The following is a 22920-nucleotide window of genomic DNA, read 5'->3' as shown; positions in this document are numbered from 1 at the left end:
GTTAACAACTTTCTATGAATTATATGACACCATAGGGATAGCAAGAGAGGATGAGGAGGCAACATATCTCAAATTGTTTCCTTTTTTATTAATTGGAAAAGAAAAAATTTGGTTGCAGTCTCAACCAAATCAAAGTTTGGTGAAGTGGAAGATGTTAAAAGAAAATTCTTAATCAAACTTTTTCCACCACCAAGATATTTAAATGTCAAGTCAACAATAACAACTTTCTTACAAGGACCAGATGAGTCTTTATATGAAGCACGAGAGAAATACAAATCTCTTCTCAGAATGTGTCCAAACCATAAATTTGATGATGTGATAGAACTTAATATGTTCTACAATGAACTTAGGTCAGAAATCAAAATGTTTTTGGATGCTTTTGCAGGAGGTTTTTACTATGACAAAGAATGTGATCGAAGCAAACAAAGTGAATTATCAGTAAAAATATTTTTTTTATATAAATCTTCCACATAAGTTAATTAAGAAAATTACTAATAGATTGTAACTTGTATAAGCAGGTTTTCTATGAACAACCCTCTTTATATCACTTGTATAGAATCTACGTTAAAATAATACTTATATTTTTAAGCAAGTCTTGTGAACAGAATTCAATCGGATATGCTGTGTTGGTACCGTTTCTCGTTACGTTTCAGTCAAAAATTTAACCCATAATAAAAGGAACAAGCTTAACTGAGGTAAAGTTACTCTGTATCATCATCTTTCAGATAGATTGGCATGAAATAGAGAAAATTCTGCAAAGAAAATTAAAATATTTTGGTGCTAAAGCAGCACTTACGACAACCCAGTAAATGGCAATTCTCAAGGCGATTTGGCCAATGCAGTTTTGAAGGTACTTCAGCCGAAGTTCATATGCCTTCCAAATACGCGAGTAAACTATATGAAATCTCAAGGCAACTTAATGTCTCACATTAAGACCTTGGTGAGAAACCATCGACGCTTTTATTTTACCCAATACATTTTATATCAAAAAGGAACCAAGCCATGTACAATCATGATGAGATTCTTAAGATTTTATGATTATAGAAGAGTAGAAGTAAGGCTAACAAATCATGATAAAAGTTCCTTACAAAGAACCTGGACTATCCTCCTTTAAATTTTAGCTTTGATAAACAACGATAAAATAATTAAACAAGATTGTCTCAGGATCCAAAATAAAAGATAATAATCAGCTGTTACTTTTGGAACTAATGGTTACCTTTATATGGTCCACCTATCAGCACTAGAAACTTGAAATAAGACGTTTGATACTTAAGAGTGCGACAAAATTATAATGGTGGATACGATCCAGTGGCACCTAGCGTTGCCCATGAATCGTGAAGAGATATACACAACTCGATACGGTTCTATTACTTGGTTTTCTTCTCCTTTTCGACCTGGGGTTTTCGGTATAATATTATCTGACTTAGGATGGTAAAATTTGTTGCGACACCAATTGCATAGCCCAAGAGAACTTCAAAAAAATTAAGAAAAAGTCACAATAATATGAAATAGTAAAGAAAGACATTTAAAATAACAATAGTCAATGAAAGATTTTGGTACGTATCAAGTCAAGGAGGGCGAAGACATTATTTTTGAAAGAAAGATATGTTTTATTTTAAATACAAAAAAAATGGAAACAATTCATAGGTGGCTTCAATATTAACAATGGAAACTAAGTCACCATTTTCTTGGTAGTATCAGGACTTCACGTCACAACAAGACAATACTTACACAAGTATATACAAGATTTAAAACATGGAATTTGAATCTACCGCTCCTTAAGGCTTAAGAAAAGCAAGTCTATAGAGTGCTCGAGTTCTCGAGAGCTCTACCCTTCTTATTCACTAGATCATCCAAGGGACCTATGAACTATATATCTTCATATGATGTATTATTACGATGTGCTATCATCCTTGGGAAAATCAACATATTGTCTTGCTTATAAAGAACCATACATCTTATTTGAAAATAACAGTGTCATATTTCTAAGAAAAAAAATTCCAATCCTAGCACTCCATTCAATGTAGTCTTTAGCTACAAACAGTAGTTTAGTTGTTTTTATCTCTTATTTTCAAAAGCAAAATTAACAGTATCAGATATGGAGGGGAAATACACACATGGGAGATGTTTTGGAACTATCTTTGAAAAAACACAATGTTGAAGTACTTGCTTTGATGTAGTAGACCACTTAATTCCAAATACCATCTTTTTCTATTGCGAACATCTAACCATAAAAACTACAACCGCTACCCTCAAAAACTACACCTTATTTTTTCTTCTTATTTTAAGATTTGTATAGAACATGCTCTAAGATTCTCAAAAGTAAAACAAATAAACACTACTTTTAGCACCAAAACACTAAGTTAACATTCATTGACAATGACAACAACAACAAAAGTCAAGATGACGAAAACAAATTAAGCATCAACTTACCACTGTTCGGTGCATTTTCTTGGATAGTTGTGAATACTCTAACTGCAACAAATAAAATAAATATATTAGTCTGTAAACACAAGGAAACTTAACAAAACTTTACCGAAATCATAATGGCTTACCCATTGAACCAGCAAAATTCATAAAAGAAGTTATGAAGCTGAGTTCGCCAGTACTTTTATTCTGCTCAAACATAGTAAGTTATCAATGAAGAATAAGGCTAGTGAAACAAAGAGTCAACATAATTCATCAAACGAAAAATTGTAGACAAAAAAAACACACACACAATAGGGAATGTAGAAGCATTATATGAAAAAATTCAGTATAACTACAACAGGGTTCAAGGCATCCTAGCCTCTCATTACACACAAGTCAAAAAAGCAACCAGTTCTCTTATAAACATAATCAATTACAGCATATACTCAGAAACAAAGTTTCTTTCAAGTATTTTAGTGTAAAGTAAGCCATCATGAAGTAGAGTGAAAGAACCCATTTATTCATTAATAAAGAGGACATAAGTAGATATTCTGACTGGAAAATCAAATATTGTATTGAGTGCAAGTACTTTAAAAAAAAAGTTTGTAAATCTAATGACAACAACTAGGCGTTTTTGTCCAATATAGCAGGAACATTGAATAGGCAATATGTTTTCAACTTACAGAAAAGTTCTGCCATATTTGTGGGATCCTGGCAAAGAGAAAAATTGCATGCTGGGATGCCTGGAAAAGATCATATCCACATCTCAATTCAAGAAAGATTAAGTGATGAGAGCCTAGTAACCAACAGTTATAAAATAAAGGCTAAAATACTCAACAGAAACAATTCTGCAAGAAATAAATAAAAAACCATCTTTCTATATTCAGCTAACAACTAAAGCTTTAAGAATACTTCATTCATGAAACAGTATCAAAGCCTCCACAACCAAGTAGTCTAGAGTTTCAATCCATGTTATCCTCATTATTTTAACAAGAAAGTTCAATTTTAGCACCAGGTAGGTGGCTTGCACATTGTTCATGCTTCCAGCACAAAGGACTCTTGCATGAGGGGTCAAGAATGAAATAATAGAAAAAAGTTCATGCGTTTTCATCTAACAGCTTAAAATTTAGGTTTTGGATTTAGGGTTTTAGGTTAGTTGGTTCATGACATTCAATTAGAGCAAATTTTCGTCAAGCATAAGTAAATGTGTTTGCGTATAAAAACAGTGTGTACAACCTTAAGCTATGTACACCCAAAAGCAACTTTACAACAGCTGTACAACAAATAAACAACTATTTTAACATCTCCTCAAGTTGGAGCACATAAATTGTATGCACCAAGCTTTTAGAACATAGAAACTGAATTCTAGACCCTCTAAAAGGCTTGGTTAGAATGTCTACAAGCTGGTAATTGGAGCTAATATTTTAAGTTCTTAAACAACAACTATTAGTTACCATAACACAATCAATTTCTATGTTTGGTTCCCCCATAAAACACTAGATTGCAGGCAATATGAAAGGCCACTTGATTATCACAGTACAACTTCATCTTCTCAACTTCACAAAACTTCAACTCTTGAAATAGTTTCTTAATCCACACAAGTTCACATGTGGTCAAGACCATAGATTTATAGTCAACTTCTACACTACATCGGGTAACAACAATCTGTTTCTTGCTCTAGCAAAAGATAATATTCCCTCCAATGAATATATAATACATTGTGATGGATATCTTCTGCCAAGACCATAGATTTATATTCAACTTCTACACTAGATCGGATAACAACAATTTGTTTCTTGCTCTAGCAAAAGATAATACTCCCTGTAATGAATATATAATACATTGTGATGGATCTTCTGTCAATGGACCAATCAGCCCAATTTGTATCATAATAACCTAAGATTTAAGTATTTCTATTGTCCTCATAAAACAATCCCTGTCCTAGAGCCTTTTGAAATATCTATGAATGCAAACGTGAGGATTTTACATACACCAAATATTTGCTCTAAAAATGACTCAATAAGTGTTTTCTGAGTTTATAAATGAACAAATTAATCAATTATATTTAACAATAATAGATTATTTCATTCAGTTAGATCAAAATCCATTTAAAAAGAAGCCTCTCCTTCAATTTTAAATACAGATATCATTTTGCAATACTTTCAGACTTTGAAAGCATTTTGTGAGGAAGTTTCCCAGAGTAATTTTGTAAAAATTCTTTTTGATTTTCTCCTGATTCAACAAGGGAGATTGTTCAAACTATAGGTCAATTTTCTGTGTAATCAATCACAATACAGGTGATATGATAGGCAATGGAAGGAATCAAGAAACCTATCATGATATCTTTTACTTTTCTTGTTATTTGAATCAAATTTCGTGCACTAGTGCTTGGTGTGTTGGTATATAGGTAATTGATTGTATTCATTGCCTTGTAAATCTTCTTAAAGAGTGTTTCAAGGAGTGATTGATTTTTGTAATGGTCTAGTTCCATAGGTTTTTCTTGTAATTAGACATTTCCAAGATTTTAGTGGAAAATCTAGCTAATGTTGTTGGGATTAACTAGATGTAGATTTGAAAAGAATCAAACCAGTATAAAAATCTTTGTGATTCTTTAATACTTTCTTTTGTTGTTTTTAAATTTCTGGTGTTCTTAAAATCTATTCATCTCTACATAGTCATCATTATTAAGAGGTTTCAAGATTAAAGTTTTTCTGAATTAAAATTTCATTTTCTCAATCAATACACCCCCCATTGACTGTGATTGAGCCACTCTTTGTTTTACCGGTAGCATCAATTTCACCATGAGTATACGATGAAGGTTGATTTCCCCTTTAATTGGAGCTAGAAAGAGGTAGAATTATCACTAAACTGGAGGACTGAATAAAGATAACATGTTGAATGAAAGCAACAACTTCCATGGAGGGCGTGAAAAATGGCATGTCTTCAGAAAAAGGTAACATCAATAGACATAATACCTTTTGATAGTTAGAAAATAACATTTGTATCCTTTTTTAAGACAAAACTACCCAAAAAATACATTTCATAATCTTTGAAAAAATTGTCTAAACCTAGAGAGACATTATGAACAAAAAAGTATAGAAAAACACCGGAGGAGAGAGACAAAAGGATGTTTGGAAAAATAATGGAGTGGGGAATTTGATTTTGAAGAGAGGAAAAGGGCATTCTCTTTATTAAAAAAAAATAGACAATGAGGACGACATCTCCCCGGTGATACTAGAAAATTTGTATTCAGCATTAGGGAGCATGCAATTTCAATGAAAAATGCATGCTGCTGAAACTCTTGGAACTAAGGAAGATTGACTTGATTGTCGAATTTTTCGTACTTATACATCAAATATTCTTGGTACTCCTCATTAGAAAACATGGAATCTAAATTTTTTGGATGACTTATTCTCTTGCTGTATATAAATTAAGGACATCCACAACAAGCACCACATCCTTGGTCGCAATGACCACCCGTCTTCCACAGAGTGATACCATTGCTGAAGTTTCAAACTTTCACCATAGTAGGCACACAAAATAGTCAAGTGATCAGGTTTTCTAAAAGGAATTTGATCACTAACTACAATTTGATCAAATACATGATCAAAATTTGAATGTGAACTTCACAAAATTAGAACTGCGTATAACTTTTTCAAGAATTTTGTTAATCTACAGCAATGAGTCCGCCACAACAAATCTATTTATTCATTTCTTCTACTGTAACTCGAACTTTTGCTACATGCGACACCATATCATGGTTGGTGTATTTGAGGAGACTACCTTTCTGATGCATCAAAGAGATGATGAATATCATAGAAAAAACATCTTCGGGCTTTTTCAAAAAGAACAGGTCCTGAAGGACCTGAGTATCTCTAGAACATTGGACAACACATAGTTAAAAGTCAAGGTTTTGCCACTGATATCTATTATTTTAAGTGGGAATATCACTGACCACCTTCTCCAAATGGTCATGGTATTCTTGACCATGGAATCACAACTCCATTGAAGGTAGACCAAACCAAGTAATTTTTCCAGTTGAGTTTTGCAATTGAATTGATAGGGATACCAGAAAAGAAAATAACATAACCTCAAGAGGCCATTTCAAAGATAGAGCACATGGTATAAAGGTCATAACGAAGATGCGAGGTAGAAGAGGTCAGGCCAAATGTATTCAACATCATCAAGTTCGTCGAAATGATGAACCAAGGGTAGAAACATGCCTAGAAGATGCTGACAAAGTTGATGGAAGTGGTCTGACAGGATTTCATCGGGCAGCTGAGATGCACAGACACAATAGCTCTTTGGAGAAGAATTGTGCATGGAGGACGTGACTAAGTATTAGGCGTGCAACTTCTTGGTTTGAGTTGCAATGCTGTCCCTAAGATTGTCAGAGTAAAATACATTGGTCGAGGTAGTGGACGATTGGACGCAGTGGATAGCAGCCAAACAAGACAATGCAGGATCTTACCCGCTTTTATACTAACTTGAATATAGAGGATGGCCACAAAAATCAATGTTTTGTCTCAGCTAATGTGTGTGCGTGTGTACGAAAACGGTCAAAGATAAAGCTTCCGCCTACGACTCTTAACCTTAACCTAGGTGCACCGCAAAGCCACTTTCTAAAATTCGTAAAACAACATAATTAACAACTATTTTAGCAAACAAAAAGTTGTCACTCACATACAGAGCTTCAAAGAGGAAAGGATCGATTTGACCAGCAAAGATAGTGGGTGCTACAGCACAATATCTGAAAACCAATGCATCAAGGAAATGATTTGAGAATATCTAATTGTACCACATAACACAAGAATAAAGACCTAGTTCTTCATCAAGCATGTAGGATACAGCAATGCCCGGATGCATGTTATTGTACTCAAAGGTCGAGAGTAATAGTAGATTACAGCAACCAATATTATAGCTGTTACAAAAAATATAGAGGAAGATGCGGTTAGATAACTTGAAGAAAATAGAAAACAACATAGCAATACCCAGCAAAAGATAGATCAGTACAACCCGTATGATATGAAGTCTATGATACCTGTGCAAGTACTAATTTCGGAACACAATATATTAGTGTGTAGAATTAGACAAAATCATGAACAAAATGATGTAGGACGAAAAATTCTAGATAGGATTCTACAAAGCAATAAAGAAAGTTTTAAGAAAGATTCAAATATAATCAATGGACGGGCTCTTCTAGTGTAACAAACTAAGAAAGAAAAAGTTCAAAATGATTTTGTATTTAATATTTAAGGAAAATATATTCAGACAAAGGCAAGTTTAGATCAAAGACTTTCACATTATGTGATCATTCAGTTTACATCCAATAGGAATTTCAAATTACAATAATTAAAATATAACTTCCTAAGGACAACTAGCAAAAAGCCAATTCCCAAAATGTGATCCTTGGCACTAAAATAAAATATCTAGGGATACAGCCACAACCCAGCTACTAATTATTTTCTTTCCTACCGGCCCTGCATCACAAAATAAGGGAAGATAGCATATTTTTGAAACTAACAAGATGGTTTTGTTTATCCCAGGACCTGTTAGACCCAAATAGAGAAACATGTGAAAGTGCTTATGTATGAGTATGATATGATGCAAGCAGGGAGTAGGGACTAAAAGAAATCTGTTTGACAAAAGCAAACTCAATGGTGTAGTATGCTATGGACATCAGTTATTTAACTTTAACCTGCCAACATTATAAGATAATAATTAATAAACAATATCACAATTCAGTCTATACGTTGGCAATTGAACTTAAGAAATAAAGTGACTGAAATCTGAATATATTACCAATATAATCTAGTTTATAAGACAGAACTGAGTACAAACACCAACAAATCCAGCCCTAATCTCATGACCACTCAAAAGAGCATGATATAATATAATCATTGAATGGAAGTACGATGAAGAAAGCAAACGCTAAATAACAAACACACAATCTGATTAGTTATTGATTATATTAAAAGAAAAGCTATAAAAATACTATTTTGATTACTTCTGACTGAAATATATTGAAAATCACAAATTTTAATGGGTTTCCTCTTATAAAATTTATCTCTGATTTTGTAATTTTCAATAAATTTCAACCAGTGGTGAAGTGTTCGTTGGAAAGTGCGTGCTGCTAGCTAGCATCTTGTATGTTTTAATGACAAACTCTAAACAACATTGCATAAACCTAAACACACCATAATCTCGCCGAATTCACACAAGGCAACTTCACTCTATGTATCAGTTCTGCACAAAGAATGAACAGATACCAAAAATTAAGCTAAAACTGCTGGCACACCTTGGATCAAAAGAAACAGCAACTCTCCGTAAGCCGAGAACGAAAGGCCTTTGTGGAGACAGTAAGCCAACGCGATGGTGTATCCGATAACTTCGAGCTCAAAGGAGATCATGCTAAGGCCTCTCACACTCTTATGCTTCAGAATTTTCATAATCTGAACATTAACACCATAATAGCATCACGAACACAGTGCTTCCGAATTGAAAATCCTCGTTAAATTACTATAAGCTAAAAAGGTTAAACATGCTTAGAACAACATCTATCGAGCAAAACCCTAACCCTGACACAACCGGAGTAGTAGTATTTAGTATCAAAAAACGGAACAGATGAAACGAACAAACAGAATAACGAAACGGTTAACGATTAGTGCCTGGGGGAGCTTGACGGTTGTGGAGGCGGCGACGATGGCGTAACCGAGGAGTTTGGAAATGAGAGGGAGCAAACAATCCTTCTCCGGGAAGTGGCCATGGCGGAGCGATCCCACGGCGCAGCTAAGATCAATCCCCAGATATTCCATAGCTCTCCACCTGTGAGATCTGGAGAAAAAGCTTCTTTCACCTAACAAATTTCTTTGACTGAATTAATTGTAAACTCAAACTATACTATCTGAATTTTCAGTGTCAACGAAGAAGAAATGTATTCCTTCTTTTTGTTTCTCAGTATTCTTTTGCCATTTTTATTTTCTTTTACCTTTGTTTTGAACTATCTTAAAATCAGGTCTTATCAGGTGTTCTTTTATTATTATTTTAGTTTCAGGATTTTAAAAATTCTGTATATTTCATTAATATTTTGTAATTTAACTTTAGCTACTTAAATTATTTTACACTATATATAATTTAAGAATTTTTTAAAGGGGAGAAGGACGAAAGTGAAAATTCCATCAGACTTCAAATTGAATATTTCAATTTCAATTTACAGCAGTGCAGTTTGTTATGCAGAGAAAAGAAAATGCACAAAAAAAAACACTTTTTAAATAAATTTTAATTAAAAAACTTTGTGAAGCTTAATTTGATGGAAATCAATACTTTGTACATCTAAAAAAAACTGTTTTCGATAAAATCAGTTGAATTTAATTTTATATTATATATCTGTATTTTTTACATTACTCTTAATAATATTTGACAATTTTATTTATGACATTAAGCAAGTAATAAATCGCAGTTGACAAAAATAAGTTAGATGGATTTTGATTTTGACATGTTAACATTAGGTTGAGTTATCTAGCACAGGTTTAGCATAATTTAAAATTCCCTATTCATCCTACTAAATTGTAATGTTAATATATATATATATATATATAAGTTAGTTTGTTACGTGAATTCCTTCTTATAGTCATGAATTTTGCACCAATTTCTTCCTTTATGCATGTTATTATGTTACTTACAATGGTTGAGAGTACTGCATAAAACTTAACAAAGATAAGATTTTCAGTGTATATAATTTTCATAACTCCAATGAAAACCTTTTGTCATTATGTCTCCATCATAATAAAATAATTATTTATATGATTCCCATCGCATAAAATTACAGGATTATTAACTATTTATTTAAACAACGTAGTACAAAAATAGTTATTTTATTTTAATTATGGTAAACCACTTTTAATATTTTATACATATAATATAAACCATGTAATATGGTGATCTAAGGTATCAGTTGTAAAAGTTATAAAAGATTTAGAGAAAATGCAGAGAATTTTGTTAAAATTATTATAAAATAAATACTAAATAATTAATATTGTAATTTACATACAATATAATTTAGAATTTCAATATGTATTATAGTTTAAAATAATCTTTATCAAACATAAACGCAGATTCATTAGGTGAAGTAAGATAGGATACATTCAATATATTATCTACTCCTATCTAAGATGTAAAAATGGGTTTTAACCCGTGAGCCAACCCGGCTCACCACGGGTTCGAGTCGGGTTGGGTTGAAAAAAATTCACTTTTTTAAAAAGTGGGTCAAACTCAACCCGGCTCATTTAATCCACGGGTTAAACGGGTTCAAGTCGGGTTGAATGTGAATTGGCCCACTTAACCCACCAATATTTTTTTACAATTTTTTTTTATTTTTTTAATAATTATTTAGTACTCCTATTATATTTGTTCACAATTTCATATTTTTAAATGCTAGAATGTTGCTTAATTATATTTGAATAATTTGAATGTTTAATTAATTTGATTGCCAAGTTGTATATGTTGATACTTTAATCTTTAACTATAATCTTTATAGTAAATTACTCAAGTAACCGTCTTATAAACAATTTTCTCTAAATTAGCATGAAAAAAAAAATATAATTTATTTATTTATATTTTGTTGAATAGCATGACAGAAAAATTGTAATATTAGTCATGCTTTCTTAGACTATATGGATACTTTCTTGAAAATAATTCTTCATATATTGGTGGTGAGCATGATTCAAACATTGATTTTTGATTTTACTATTATTGTCATCTCATGGGTTACTTAAAAATTTATTTAAATATTTGAATACTAAAAAATAAATAAATAATTTTTTTTAGGTGGGTTGGTGAGCCAACCCACTTAATCCACCAACCCGTGGTGGGTTGAGCCGGGTTACAAAATTTCTGACTCACCATAAAGTGAGCCAGGTTAGGTTCACTCCTATCTATTTTGTCACCAGGATTTTGACCATAAATATTTTAGAGGTAAAAATAATATACTCCAAATTATATGTTTCAAAAAGTTAATATGAAAGTTATTTCCTACATTGTGATTTTTTAATCTTAAGAAATAGTTTCTCTAATTCAGATATTGGATCATTAACATGATACTTTTTTTAGTCTTTTATATTTTTAGAAAAATGAATATATTCTTTTATTCATTAGTATACATATATTTTAATTTAAAAAAAATTAAGAATAAAAAATGATTTATCAAAATCTAATAAAAAAAATTGAAAAACGTAGATACTAAAACAAATCTACAATAATCAAATCACAATTAAAAAACGGTCATGACAAAATATATTATACATAATTTTTCCTTATATATACAAAAAAAAATCATGAAATGGTGAAAAAATACTAATCTTTAACTAATGTTTTATTATAAATGAAACAAAATAGAGTTATGTCTTTTATCTTCATAGAAGAGAACATATGAGAAATATACGAAAACTGATAATAAAAAGAATAAATTTGGTTTGTATATAGCATTTTATTTTTCTTCAAAAATAAAATAAAATATGTAAGAGTGAAAAATAAATATAGTATGTGAAAGACAATGAAAGAGAACATAAAAAATATTTTAATAAATTTATTTATACTTTATTTTATTTTATTATTTATTAATATTATATACTATATTTTATGAAAGAAATAAAAGTCTACCAAATTTAATTTTCATTAATATTAATATAATATGTACTACATAAATTTTTTAAAAATAATAATAATAATAAAAGAGGTTGGGAGGTCATGGTCCCTAAGACAATACTAAGATTCAGCAAAATACTAAGATTCAACTCTTTTTGTCACTACTAAATATTGGTGATATAATATTAGCATGCAATATCTTTCAATATTTAAAAAGAAATGAATTTGAAATAAAAATAAGAAATTCAAATTTTGAAGAAATTATATTAGATAAACATATATGTTTTACATAACTAAAAGCAAAATTTACTCATTTATAAACTTTAGAAACATAATTAAAAACGTATTTAAGTTTTAAAATCTTGTAAATCAATTTCTATTTTAAATATCTAATTATTTGATAATATTAGGTAAACGAAAAAAAAAAGGTATTTCAATGAATTAATTGTAACCCTTATAAATTTGAGAGATGAAATTTGAAAAAGAAAAATATCAAAATTGCAGATTATTTTTAATAAATAAAATATGTAAACATTAAATTGGAATTAGGCATGACAACTACATGGGTCAAAAATATGTATTGATTCACCCTTTTGTTCAAAATCTAATTCACCATCATTAGTAATTCATAATGGATACTTTTGGGGAGAATTCCTGCGAACTACAAGATAGAGTCTAATACCAATTTTAGGATAAAGATAACAAATATTTGAGTCTTCTTTCTTATGTTTTTCAACTTTGATGTGAGATTTTAACTTATGCTTGAATTTCTAGTTCCAAGGTTGGTTTTTCTTCTTCTTTAGATTGCTTAAGATCTCAATTTACTGATCAATATTCAAAGGAAGTTAAGGTTCTCTTCTGCACAATAAGGCTAAATATAAATTCAGTGCAGATACAACATGCTGCTACTTCATTCCATATTTTCTTGTGCACGTTACATCTCACCTTTCTTTATGAAAAGACATTGTTGATGTTGTCTTAACACCTCGCGACCAAGTTGTTGGTTGGATGGTAGGTTTACCTTAGCAGTTGCAAAATGGTAACAGCCAAGCTATAGTTGAAAAAATGACAAAAGAAAATGTTCTCCTACAGACATTAACAAGTCTCATGAAGAGTTTCCCATTTCTGTCGTACTAATATAATAGATTATGATTAATGTCCTGTAAAGATATGGTCGGAAATTCATTCTTCAAAAAGAACAATTTTGTTTAATACATATTTATTTTTAGAGAGATTAATCTTTAGTTTTCAGGGGAAAGATAACTTGACTTACTAAAGAAAGTCAAATTTAAATTATTAGGTAACTTATGATTCAGAAGGTATCACAGTTTTAAGGAAAATTCGTCTCAGAATGAATGGAGAGGTGACCAAAGAATTTCATGGAGTGTAAGAAATTGATGCAAGGAAAAATTTCAACTTACCCGGATTGGATTGCATTTTGGTAGGTGAAGCTGGACCTTGTGTAAGAACTGTCCCTATAAGGTGTAGAAAACGAAATAAAAGAGAGTGATAGATTGAAGTCCGCATCAAGCAGCTGTATAAAGAGACAATCAGTATTTGCCCTTGGTCCCCAACACTACATTTTTCTCCTCAAATTTATTGCTATAATGTACAGTTTTGTTAAAAGTGTATTTGAGTTGCTTCATCACCAAGCACCTTAAAACATTTATTGATCAGATAAGTATGCTACCCTTACGTTTCAGTATATAAAGGTTTGGTAAATTTTGTGTCAATTGCCTGATTGTTGAAGTTCCATGACCAACATGCAGTGTAAATCCAATGGTTGTTATCCTAATCAAACTTCATATTACTGTTTTCTCAAACTGTATATACCATCAAATCAACGATTTACTTCCATCAACTATAATATCCTCTCACAGCAAAAAGCAGCTAAACTAAGCAGAATGCAACAAAGCAGGCACATGAATCCGGTGTATTCCAACATATAAGGAAATAAGATAAGATAGCATAACATGTGAATATGGGAGAAATGCAAATATAACTTCAATGTAGCATAATTTACAGAACTTGGAAACTAACAGCAATGAAATATGTTCGCCATTTGGAGTTTAAATACAAATACAAGAGCATCATAAATAATATGGCCCTATGTACACAGCCAATGTTCGACTGAAATTTGATGAGGATAATAAGTCTGTTTGTGTATCATAATAAAATGATACAAATTTGCATGTTACGTGCAATATTAAGTGAAAGTAAAGTAGAAGTGTATCAGTTAGTGTTTCCATCCTCTTCTTCCTTTTACTTCATCACTGGCTCCTTCTGCACGTATGCATTCCCCTTCACAGCTTAAGCATTGTTGAAGGACCCATGGGGTTTGGCTGGAGTACGCCTCAATGCCTTCACTCCAAATGGGTTGTTCTCGCTCTGTCATTCACAGAAAATTCAGATAAGTATACACATGATACAATAATGAAGTATCAAACACCAAAATCCAAGATAGAATTAAATGCAAATGCTTAGTTCAACCTCAAAATTTAGTTCAAAATGCAAGCATGAAAAACATTAGAAGGTCATGTCATGGTCATGGTCATGGTCATGGTCATGGTCATGGTCATACCCTGAGACAAGTTCCAGCTCTGGTGTTGCAGATGGGATAGTCATGGGGGCAGCAACTGTAGTGGTCATCACAGCAGGTAGCACCTTCAAGAGGACAGCAACCCCACTCAAAACAAGCGTTTCCAAACTCGAAAATGCAGCAACAAGTTGCGCTATCTGAACAGCTGTAGTAATTATCACAAACATTTGGTGGCTTCACGGGTGAAGGGGGTGAGGGTCCAGGATTGGGTGGGTTTGCACCATTCTTAACGGGATAAGATGGCTCGATCGCAATTCCACACTTTCCTGATCTGCTGTTACCCAGATTTCTTTCCATTCTGATGTACCCTTCCTCTCCCCAATCAGCACCCCATGAATTCCTCACAATCCAATAATCATGACCGTTGTCTGTACCATACCCAACAGCCACAACACCATGATCCAGTGCTGTTCCACATCTTCCAGAGAACACACCCTGACAAATATGAAATATACTGAGTAAAAACCTATTTTGTTTAAAATCCAATTCCACTTCTTCTATGCAATAGGCACACTTTCTTTTCCCAGATCATGGATAAAATCAAATTAGAAACTTACAGATGAATAAAGTTGAAATTCCCTTCCTCCTCCTTCAATAGCAACGCTCACAGGCTGATTTGCAACGGCCTTTTTCAATGCTGACTCATCATAGGCTTTAACATCTTCATAAGAATCAATAGAAACAACTTTGGCATTTTTCTGCATATTAGCAAAATAACCAAACAAAACAAAAGAACATAAGAATTTGATTGATAACTATATTTTAGAAGCAATTGTTTTCTTAAAAAAACAGGACCAAGTTACTAACCCTGTACTGGTCACATGTACCATCTACAGCACGGTAAGGGTAATCCTCCTCGGAATCAATGCCTCCATTGTTGATGATGAACTCAAATGCATAGTCCATAAGTCCTCCATTGCATCCCATGTTATATCCTGTATCACAATCCACCAATTCTTGTTCTGATAATGAAATCAGTTCGCCGGTGACTATCTTATTGATTCCTTCAACAGCACCAATTGCTGAGAATGACCAACAGCTCCCTACATTAAACAAAAAAAAAACAGTCATTCAACAAATCTCAAACTAACATTAAAAAATCACAGGTTGTTAAGACAAAGATCACCGCAAGAAACTCATTTGTCACACTGAAGCACTCTCCTGCTCCTTGCTCTGTTATAATTCATGCTTCACTTCATCCTAGGCTAAAGTAACTTTCTTTAAATTATTATTTTTACCTGTTTAGTTTAGTCAGGTAATATTCATTTTTCTTGGACCACAAAAGGTAAAAAAAAATGGTATGATGCACAAAGACAAAGAACTGTAATAGTGATTGGTAGGTTGTAAGTATTCATGGGTCCTGAGGAATCTCTGTAAGGTTCATTGGCACCGAACTTTTTATCACATCAAGGTATTATCAGAAATCACGGGCCATCGTGCTACTTTTGTAATCCTGATCCAATTACGTAATAATGGGGACAAAAGGGTTGGGTAGGTGGGTCTCAATTAAAACCTTGAATTGAGGTTTCAAACGTAAGAAATATTGAATGAATTTATCCGTTAGATGTTTTCATTCCCTATATTAATCAATAAATCAGGTGGATGTTCAAGCAACTGCAAAGCAGTCAATCAAATATGACCACACAAAAATATCAACAATTAGTTAAAGAGAAAGCGAAAAAATCGTAACTTTTATCATTTTTCAACATAAAGAAATAGGAGCTATTCTTTTTGGTCACCCTAGATATTTTCTACAAACAGGTAGAGGATCAAACAATAAATCGTATGCACACATTCAAAATTACAAACAATCATTGATACAAAAAAAAAAACAGAAAAAATATTGTTCTGGAATCGGATGGTTTGGTTTGTTCTCAATATCAGGATTCTAACTCAAGGTCAACGGATAAACATAGAACAGCCCCACGCTACTTGATTCAAAGTGATTTTTTTTCATAAAAAAAATTATTAAATCACATTCGAAGAAGGATTCAATCCAACATGCAAAATTCGTCACAACACTGCGAGCAAACCACGACAATCATAGTACTACGATCAGTCAATCAACAGTCGAAGTACTGCGGTCGGGATAAGTAACTGATCCAGGATCGAGTGGGTTAAGGAAAAAGCGTGACGGAAGAAAAAACCTCAAACCATTGACTAAAATACAATTTGGTACCAATTAACCTACGCAACAAAACAATTAAAAAAAATAATTGCAAAAACAGAGATTAATTAAACACGGATCGACGATGATAAATTAAAAATCAACTTATTTTTCTCGAATTGAGAAAAAAAAAGGATAAAGAAAAGCGTAAGAAATAAGTCACAATAGAGAGTGGCACAGTGCTTACCGCAGCTTCCTTGGTCTTTGACTGGGACAACAGCACCTTCCTTCCTCCAATCAACGGAATCTGGCAGTGCATCCCCGACACGTGGCGTGTAACGATTGCTCGGGGTCCTTCCCAACCTCCGCTTCGGGTCGATCCTGGTTCCCAAGTACCTGGCCCTGTACTCCTCGTTGGTCAGATCCGCGAACCGGTTCAGTCCCAACCTGTAGGTTCGGTTATCGGCGTTTGTCTCGTCGATGAATCGCAGGTTGTCTTTGAAGATCTGAAACCTCTTATCCTTCTCCCCGAGCGCGTTGTACAATTTGCCGTGCTTCACGAGCCACTCCTCGTACAGGGACTTGACCTCCTCCTCGGTGCGCCACGTGGCCTTGTCCCGGTGAGCGTTGTCGTAGGAGATTATGGACATGTCCAAGGCTGAAGAAAGCGCGAAGAGCGCGAACAACAGCATAATCGCCATGTTCACGGAAGTGGAAGAAGCCATGTTTGATGAAGAAGAGAAAGAAAGTGTGAGAGTGGTGAAAAGGTGCACTGAACTTGACCTTATAAAGAGAAAAGAAGGAGAGAGAAAGAGAGGGGTTGGATAATAATTGGATTAAAATTTGTTTATTTATTTATCTAAAATAAAATAATAATTGATGAAGATTAGGTAGCCAATAATATCGCGAAGGACGTCGAGCAGAATTAGTAATTAATTATTGATAAGTAATTACCCTAAATGACCAATATAACCTTTAGATAACTAAATTCCTGAATTATAATATTAACAATATAGATTTAGATTTTAATAAATTCACATGCAGAAAAGGTTTGGTTATGGGAATATCAAAAATATAAGAGGTGGATCGAGAGAGGGAAAGGGCACTTTGGGGATAATAAATTTGGTCACTTATCTCACGCGCGCAACACCAAGGTCTACACACTCATTTTCTAATTCCATTCACATTTTGCAAATTTAGACTTTTATCTAATGAACAAAATATTTTTTTAGTTTTATACATGTATACCTACTTTTTTTTACTCATGTTTAAATTGTGCTGTTTCGAATCCTCTAATTACATCAATACTTATTTTTAACCAGTTAATTGTGAAAGATTAGTGGCTCAAATTATTGTTAAGATTTATTTAAAAGAACTCTAATAAACTACTTTGTTCATCTAAAAAATTAGTCATAATTAAGATGACAAATAAATTTATGTTCTTAACTGTTGCTGAACTTGTTATAATATTGATTGAAATATTTTAATTAATTTAGCATGGAGTTTATATATGAATAATGTTTAAATTTTTAGATCAAGTGTAAGATATTAAGACTTGTATGTACATCATCCTATCTTCATATTTATTTTTACTAAAAATTATTAAAACCCTTTTTTATTTATTAAGTATGTCTTGAAATTTATTTTATTAATTATACTTAATGTTAGAAGAAAGAAAATATATTTTTTTCTCATAATATAATGTATTTAATAATCATTTAAATAAGTACACTGAGTATATTGTTATTAGACAGAAACAGATATAACACAATTTTTATAACTATTTGAAACATAAATAAATATAAATTTTCTCTTAAAAAGACATGTGCACTTCTCCAAATGCCATTTCTAATAAATATACATTGATTTGGTATTGCGATAGAGTTGACCAAAAGTAAAAAATTTCTTTACCATTTTTTTTAGTAGGGTTTCATCATCCTCTCTTAAGTGGGATCACAGTATGCAAGATTAACAGAAAAATATTACTTGATCAAATATTTTGAAACCATAGTTCCGTAAAAAATATATTTTATTTGTAATGTTTATACACATTTTTATGCATTGTAATTTGTTTTTATTTATTTTTAAGAAAATAACATTTTAATCAATTATGCATCTATTCTCCCCCAGTTTTTAATTTTATTTAGAAATTGAGTTACCATGAGTCACCAACTCCACTTTACTTATTAGAATGTAAAGCTAAAAGTATAATATTTTATCGAGAGTAAAAGATATTTTATATATTAACATAAATAATATTATTTAAAAATTTCGTAAATTAGTTTATAAGAATATTAGTAAAAGGAATATACAGGAAATAGACGATCTTATTGATTCGATCAAAATTTATCGCAAGTCGAGATGATTTCTTTGGATTTGGATTGACCTACGATAGGTAGTAGGCCGATCTTGAGAAAGGATATGGACTGACCTTGAACAAATATACAAACTGACTTTGAACCAACCACGATAAAAGATATGGATGAATCTTGAACCGACCTCGCGAAAAGATATGGACCGACCTTGAGAAAGGATATGAGCGATATTATCTCGATAATTTGTTCTAGACATCTTTAAACAAAATCGTTATTTTTCTACCTAGTTAGTCAGTTACAATAGAAATACATTCACCCAAAATTTTAAGAAGAGATGAGAATTTGGGACGTGAAGAACCATGTTTCTACTTATAAATACAAAGGTTTTTTTCAAAGAAAATTATGGACTTTTTCTTGACTAATATCTCACTTTTATAAAAGTTACAATTTATCTTTTATTTCTCAATTTACGAGCTGGTTTAGTTTTCGGAACATATTCTTATCATGAAAAAATTGTATTACGAAAAAAATTATAGTATTTAACATTTGTTTTAACATAATTTAATAAAAACATAATTAATTTATTAAGGGTAAAGGTTTATGACCCATGCAATGCATAAATACACGGTGAATATTTAAAAAATAAGAAATAGAAAGTACATGTAAAATTGCTCCTCAAAGTCTGAGTTCACACTGGAACAATAAAAAATCTATAATATTGCATCTCGGGATTCACGCGCGCGTGCTTGGCGCGTATATTTAAATATGTCTGTGTCTCTTCATTGACATTAAAATATCTACCCTCATTACCACAAGTTGTACACATTAAAATGTTATCTTTTGTCATCTCAATTTAATTAATTCATAATTATATTAAAATTTAAACATCACAGTTATACACTTCACAATTTAGTTATCATAATTTTACATTTTGAATGATAAAAAATCACCATCTATTCTATAATTATAAATTGTAGCTTAATTATATTTTATATCTTGATAAATTTTAAATTCTTTTTATAAATTTTTTTTATATATTAAGTATTAAATAAATTTAATTTTTTCAAATAAATTTCAGCTATTATTTCTTTTTAATGTAGATGTTAAATGATTAACGTGATTATTATTTTATCATGTCTTTTTATTTATTTATCACTACAAGTCAATATGTTTACATTTTATCAACATATTAAATGTTTATAAAAAATGCATATTTTAAAAATAAATCTTATTATCTATGTAAATTAAAATGTATAAAAAGTTTAAATTATAGTATTAAAGCATGCAGTGAATTTTTGAGTGATAATTGAATGCGAATACATAACTAAAACTATTTAAATTATACAGTGGATTATACTGTAAAAAACAATTAAATTAATTTCATAAAAGATCTTCGACCACTTTCTATGACTTAAAGAAAACAGTAAACCTTGAAAACACTTGCTTATATTGTAAAAAAAACATAATAATAAATCGTCTGATAAATATGGGTTATCATCATATGTAATCGAGAGTTCCAATTTTATTCGGTTGTTTTGAAATTGCAAAGAATGTTAGTCCGAAATTAAAAATAAATAAACTTTATCCGTTATCTAAATTTTTTCTCTTCTATTTTTGGCACTTATCTTACACTTTTATATTTTTAAACACATTTCGTTTTCAAATTCTGCATCCGTTAAGATTCCTTGCGTGAGCATGCTGTTTTTGTTAAATCTTTTTTTCAGTCAAAACCTTTCCATAAATAATTTATGTGTTTTTAGAATGTTAAAATAGAACATAATAACTAGAATAATCACAAACTTGACAAAGCTAAAGTTGAAAATGTTAAATAAAATTTATTGTTTTTTTCTAATCTTATCATCACAAAAAATCGTTTATATAGTTTAAAAAATTTCACCAGCTACCATAAATATAGAAACGAAGAAAGTCGTATGCGAATAAAAGCATGCCACGTCTTCTGCCTCCATTGGCTTACTTCCGTCGTTGAGTGGGAGACTGTGACAGTCAGACATTTTAATTAACTTTTTTTCCTCTCTTTATCCTTTTCTTTGAATAAATAAAGTTATTTTAAATGTTTATCGCATTTTCTGTTTTTGGGAATAAATAGCATCGCAAGCAATACATTGTAAATACGATACTCTTATACGACCCATCGTCACCTTGAGTCCATTTTCTTTCTAACTTTGTGTGGTATAAAGAACAGGACCCACATGAAGATTGTTTTATTCTTTTCGTTTTAAAAATCTGTTATTGCATTGCAAAATTATTTCTAGGGCACACAAACTAAGTATCTATTCCATCTTAAGAGAGTTTATAGTTTTATAAATCTGAAAATGTTATTTTTGTTAGGTCTGAGGAGGTTTATTTAGAATCCTTGTCCTGATATCATTTGTTAGGTTTAAGAAGGTAGTTTCATTTGGGAAAACAAATATCAATCAGATATGAGTTTAACTACATAAGATATTGACACAATTTTCAACCTAAAACCTTAAGATAATAAGTTTATGGATATTTATCCTTATATTGTAACGTCCCATTTAATTATTAAACAAAATTAAAGGAAACGTCACACAAAGGATAGTGCAGTAGGGTAGCCTTGGGGTCCTTAACCCAACCCCTACAACCTGGGCACACCACGATGCCAACGGAAACCAGATACAAGTCTAACAAAAGTGTATAGTAGAAATGCATAAAACGATACATGGGCCATAGCCCTCAAGAAAACATGAAGAAAATAACTCCAGCCCAGATGGCTAAGCAGCGAAATCACCATTGCCTTGTTGGTCACGAGAACCTCGCTCATCTGCTCCCATCAATCAAATTGATGATCATCGCAAGAAAAAACAACCACCACATACAATACAACCATACAACAAAACGGGTAAGCTAGAGCCAATAACATATTCATCATACAGTCAATTATATTTTCACCATCCCATATCCATACAATAACCAAGCATGTCATGACTCTTCATTCAATACACTACGACTCGACTCGACTCATCCGGATACGTATAACCTGATCGAATTCAACGTACGCTTGCACTTGTGGTGGATACCTTTGCTCACCCCCGAGCTGCTCACCCCCGAGCTATGTGTTACAAGTGTTACGATGAATCAAATTTCCCTCACCACAAGGTTAACCCTTAATAAATTTTAGGCCTCCTGCTACTCTCACCACAGGAGTCAGTCCGCTCCAAGTGAGACTAACTGGCCCCTTAGAGTGTCAGAATGCAGTCCTTACCTTGAATCCTTACCTAGTTATACAAATGGGGCACCACCATGGGCACCCACTAATAGGGCCATGAAATTACGTCCCGACCACTGAAGCGCAACCCCGGAGGTCCCACCTAGAGACCCCAAGGAATTACACGCTGACACGGACCAACATTCATAAAGCAGCAGTAAGAGAACATCAAAATCATATTTACAATTCCATACCAATCCCTGAGATTAATTCCTCATACGCATCACATTTTGAATCCATACATCTGATCATCACCACCCCATGAGTCTAGGGCCTCATCTCATATAAATACCATGTTCCTTTAGTTCCAAAACACTCATTCATCTCACATGCCAAGTTCCCACAACACCCATCATTCATCATTTATGAATCATGTCACGCATACATAGTAATCCATTAGGCATATATCCATACATATGTACATGTATCTCATCATGGCAATCATACCCATACAATTCCAATCATATGAGTGTAAACACACAACCAAACACAAAAATAGTCTCGCCCAATCCCTCACTCAGGCTGAAGGGTCTCGCTCAGGCGAGTCCCCTTCGCCTAGGCAAGAGCTCGAAAAGGGCATTAGGAAGCAACGCGGGATCTT

General features: G+C 32.1%; 1 protein-coding gene and 1 pseudogene across 2 annotated transcripts; both read right to left on the bottom strand.

Moving 5' to 3' along the window:
* Positions 1–1084: 1084 nt before the first annotated feature.
* On the bottom strand, positions 1085–9398 carry LOC114195219 (mannose-P-dolichol utilization defect 1 protein homolog 2-like; annotated as a pseudogene). Its single transcript, XR_014984230.1, has 8 exons — positions 9078–9398; positions 8708–8861; positions 7258–7330; positions 7093–7159; positions 3093–3152; positions 2556–2616; positions 2434–2475; positions 1085–1471 (listed from the first exon to the last, which is right to left on the bottom strand). The product of XR_014984230.1 is annotated as a mannose-P-dolichol utilization defect 1 protein homolog 2-like (transcript).
* A 4635-nt stretch (positions 9399–14033) lies between these two features.
* On the bottom strand, positions 14034–17529 carry LOC114195405 (cysteine proteinase mucunain-like). The gene is made up of 5 exons (XM_028085865.2): positions 17005–17529; positions 15458–15693; positions 15208–15348; positions 14633–15085; positions 14034–14439 (listed from the first exon to the last, which is right to left on the bottom strand). Exons 1-5 carry the CDS (start codon positions 17480–17482, stop codon positions 14362–14364), a joined length of 1386 nt encoding a protein of 461 aa, XP_027941666.1. The 5' UTR covers positions 17483–17529; the 3' UTR covers positions 14034–14361.
* Positions 17530–22920: the final 5391 nt, after the last annotated feature.

The sequence above is a fragment of the Vigna unguiculata genome, chromosome 8 (assembly GCF_037176805.1).
Source record: "Vigna unguiculata cultivar grain cowpea cultivar isolate G323 ecotype 2 chromosome 8, ASM3717680v1, whole genome shotgun sequence".
NCBI classification, from domain to species: Eukaryota; Viridiplantae; Streptophyta; class Magnoliopsida; order Fabales; family Fabaceae; genus Vigna; species Vigna unguiculata.
Note: the sequence above shows the minus strand (reverse complement) of the source record. Positions and strands in the feature narration are given on the sequence as shown.

Excerpts from the sequence above, each read along its gene's own strand:
- LOC114195405 (XM_028085865.2), bottom strand. The coding sequence starts at position 17,482 with ATGGCTTCTTCCACTTCCGTGAACATGGCGATTATGCTGTTGTTCGCG. Across the intron at positions 15,694-17,004 it reads CAAAGACCAAGGAAGCTGCG|GGAGCTGTTGGTCATTCTCA; the intron begins GTAAGCACTGTG and ends TGTTTAATGTAG. Across the intron at positions 15,349-15,457 it reads GTACATGTGACCAGTACAGG|AAAAATGCCAAAGTTGTTTC; the intron begins GTTAGTAACTTG and ends GCTAATATGCAG.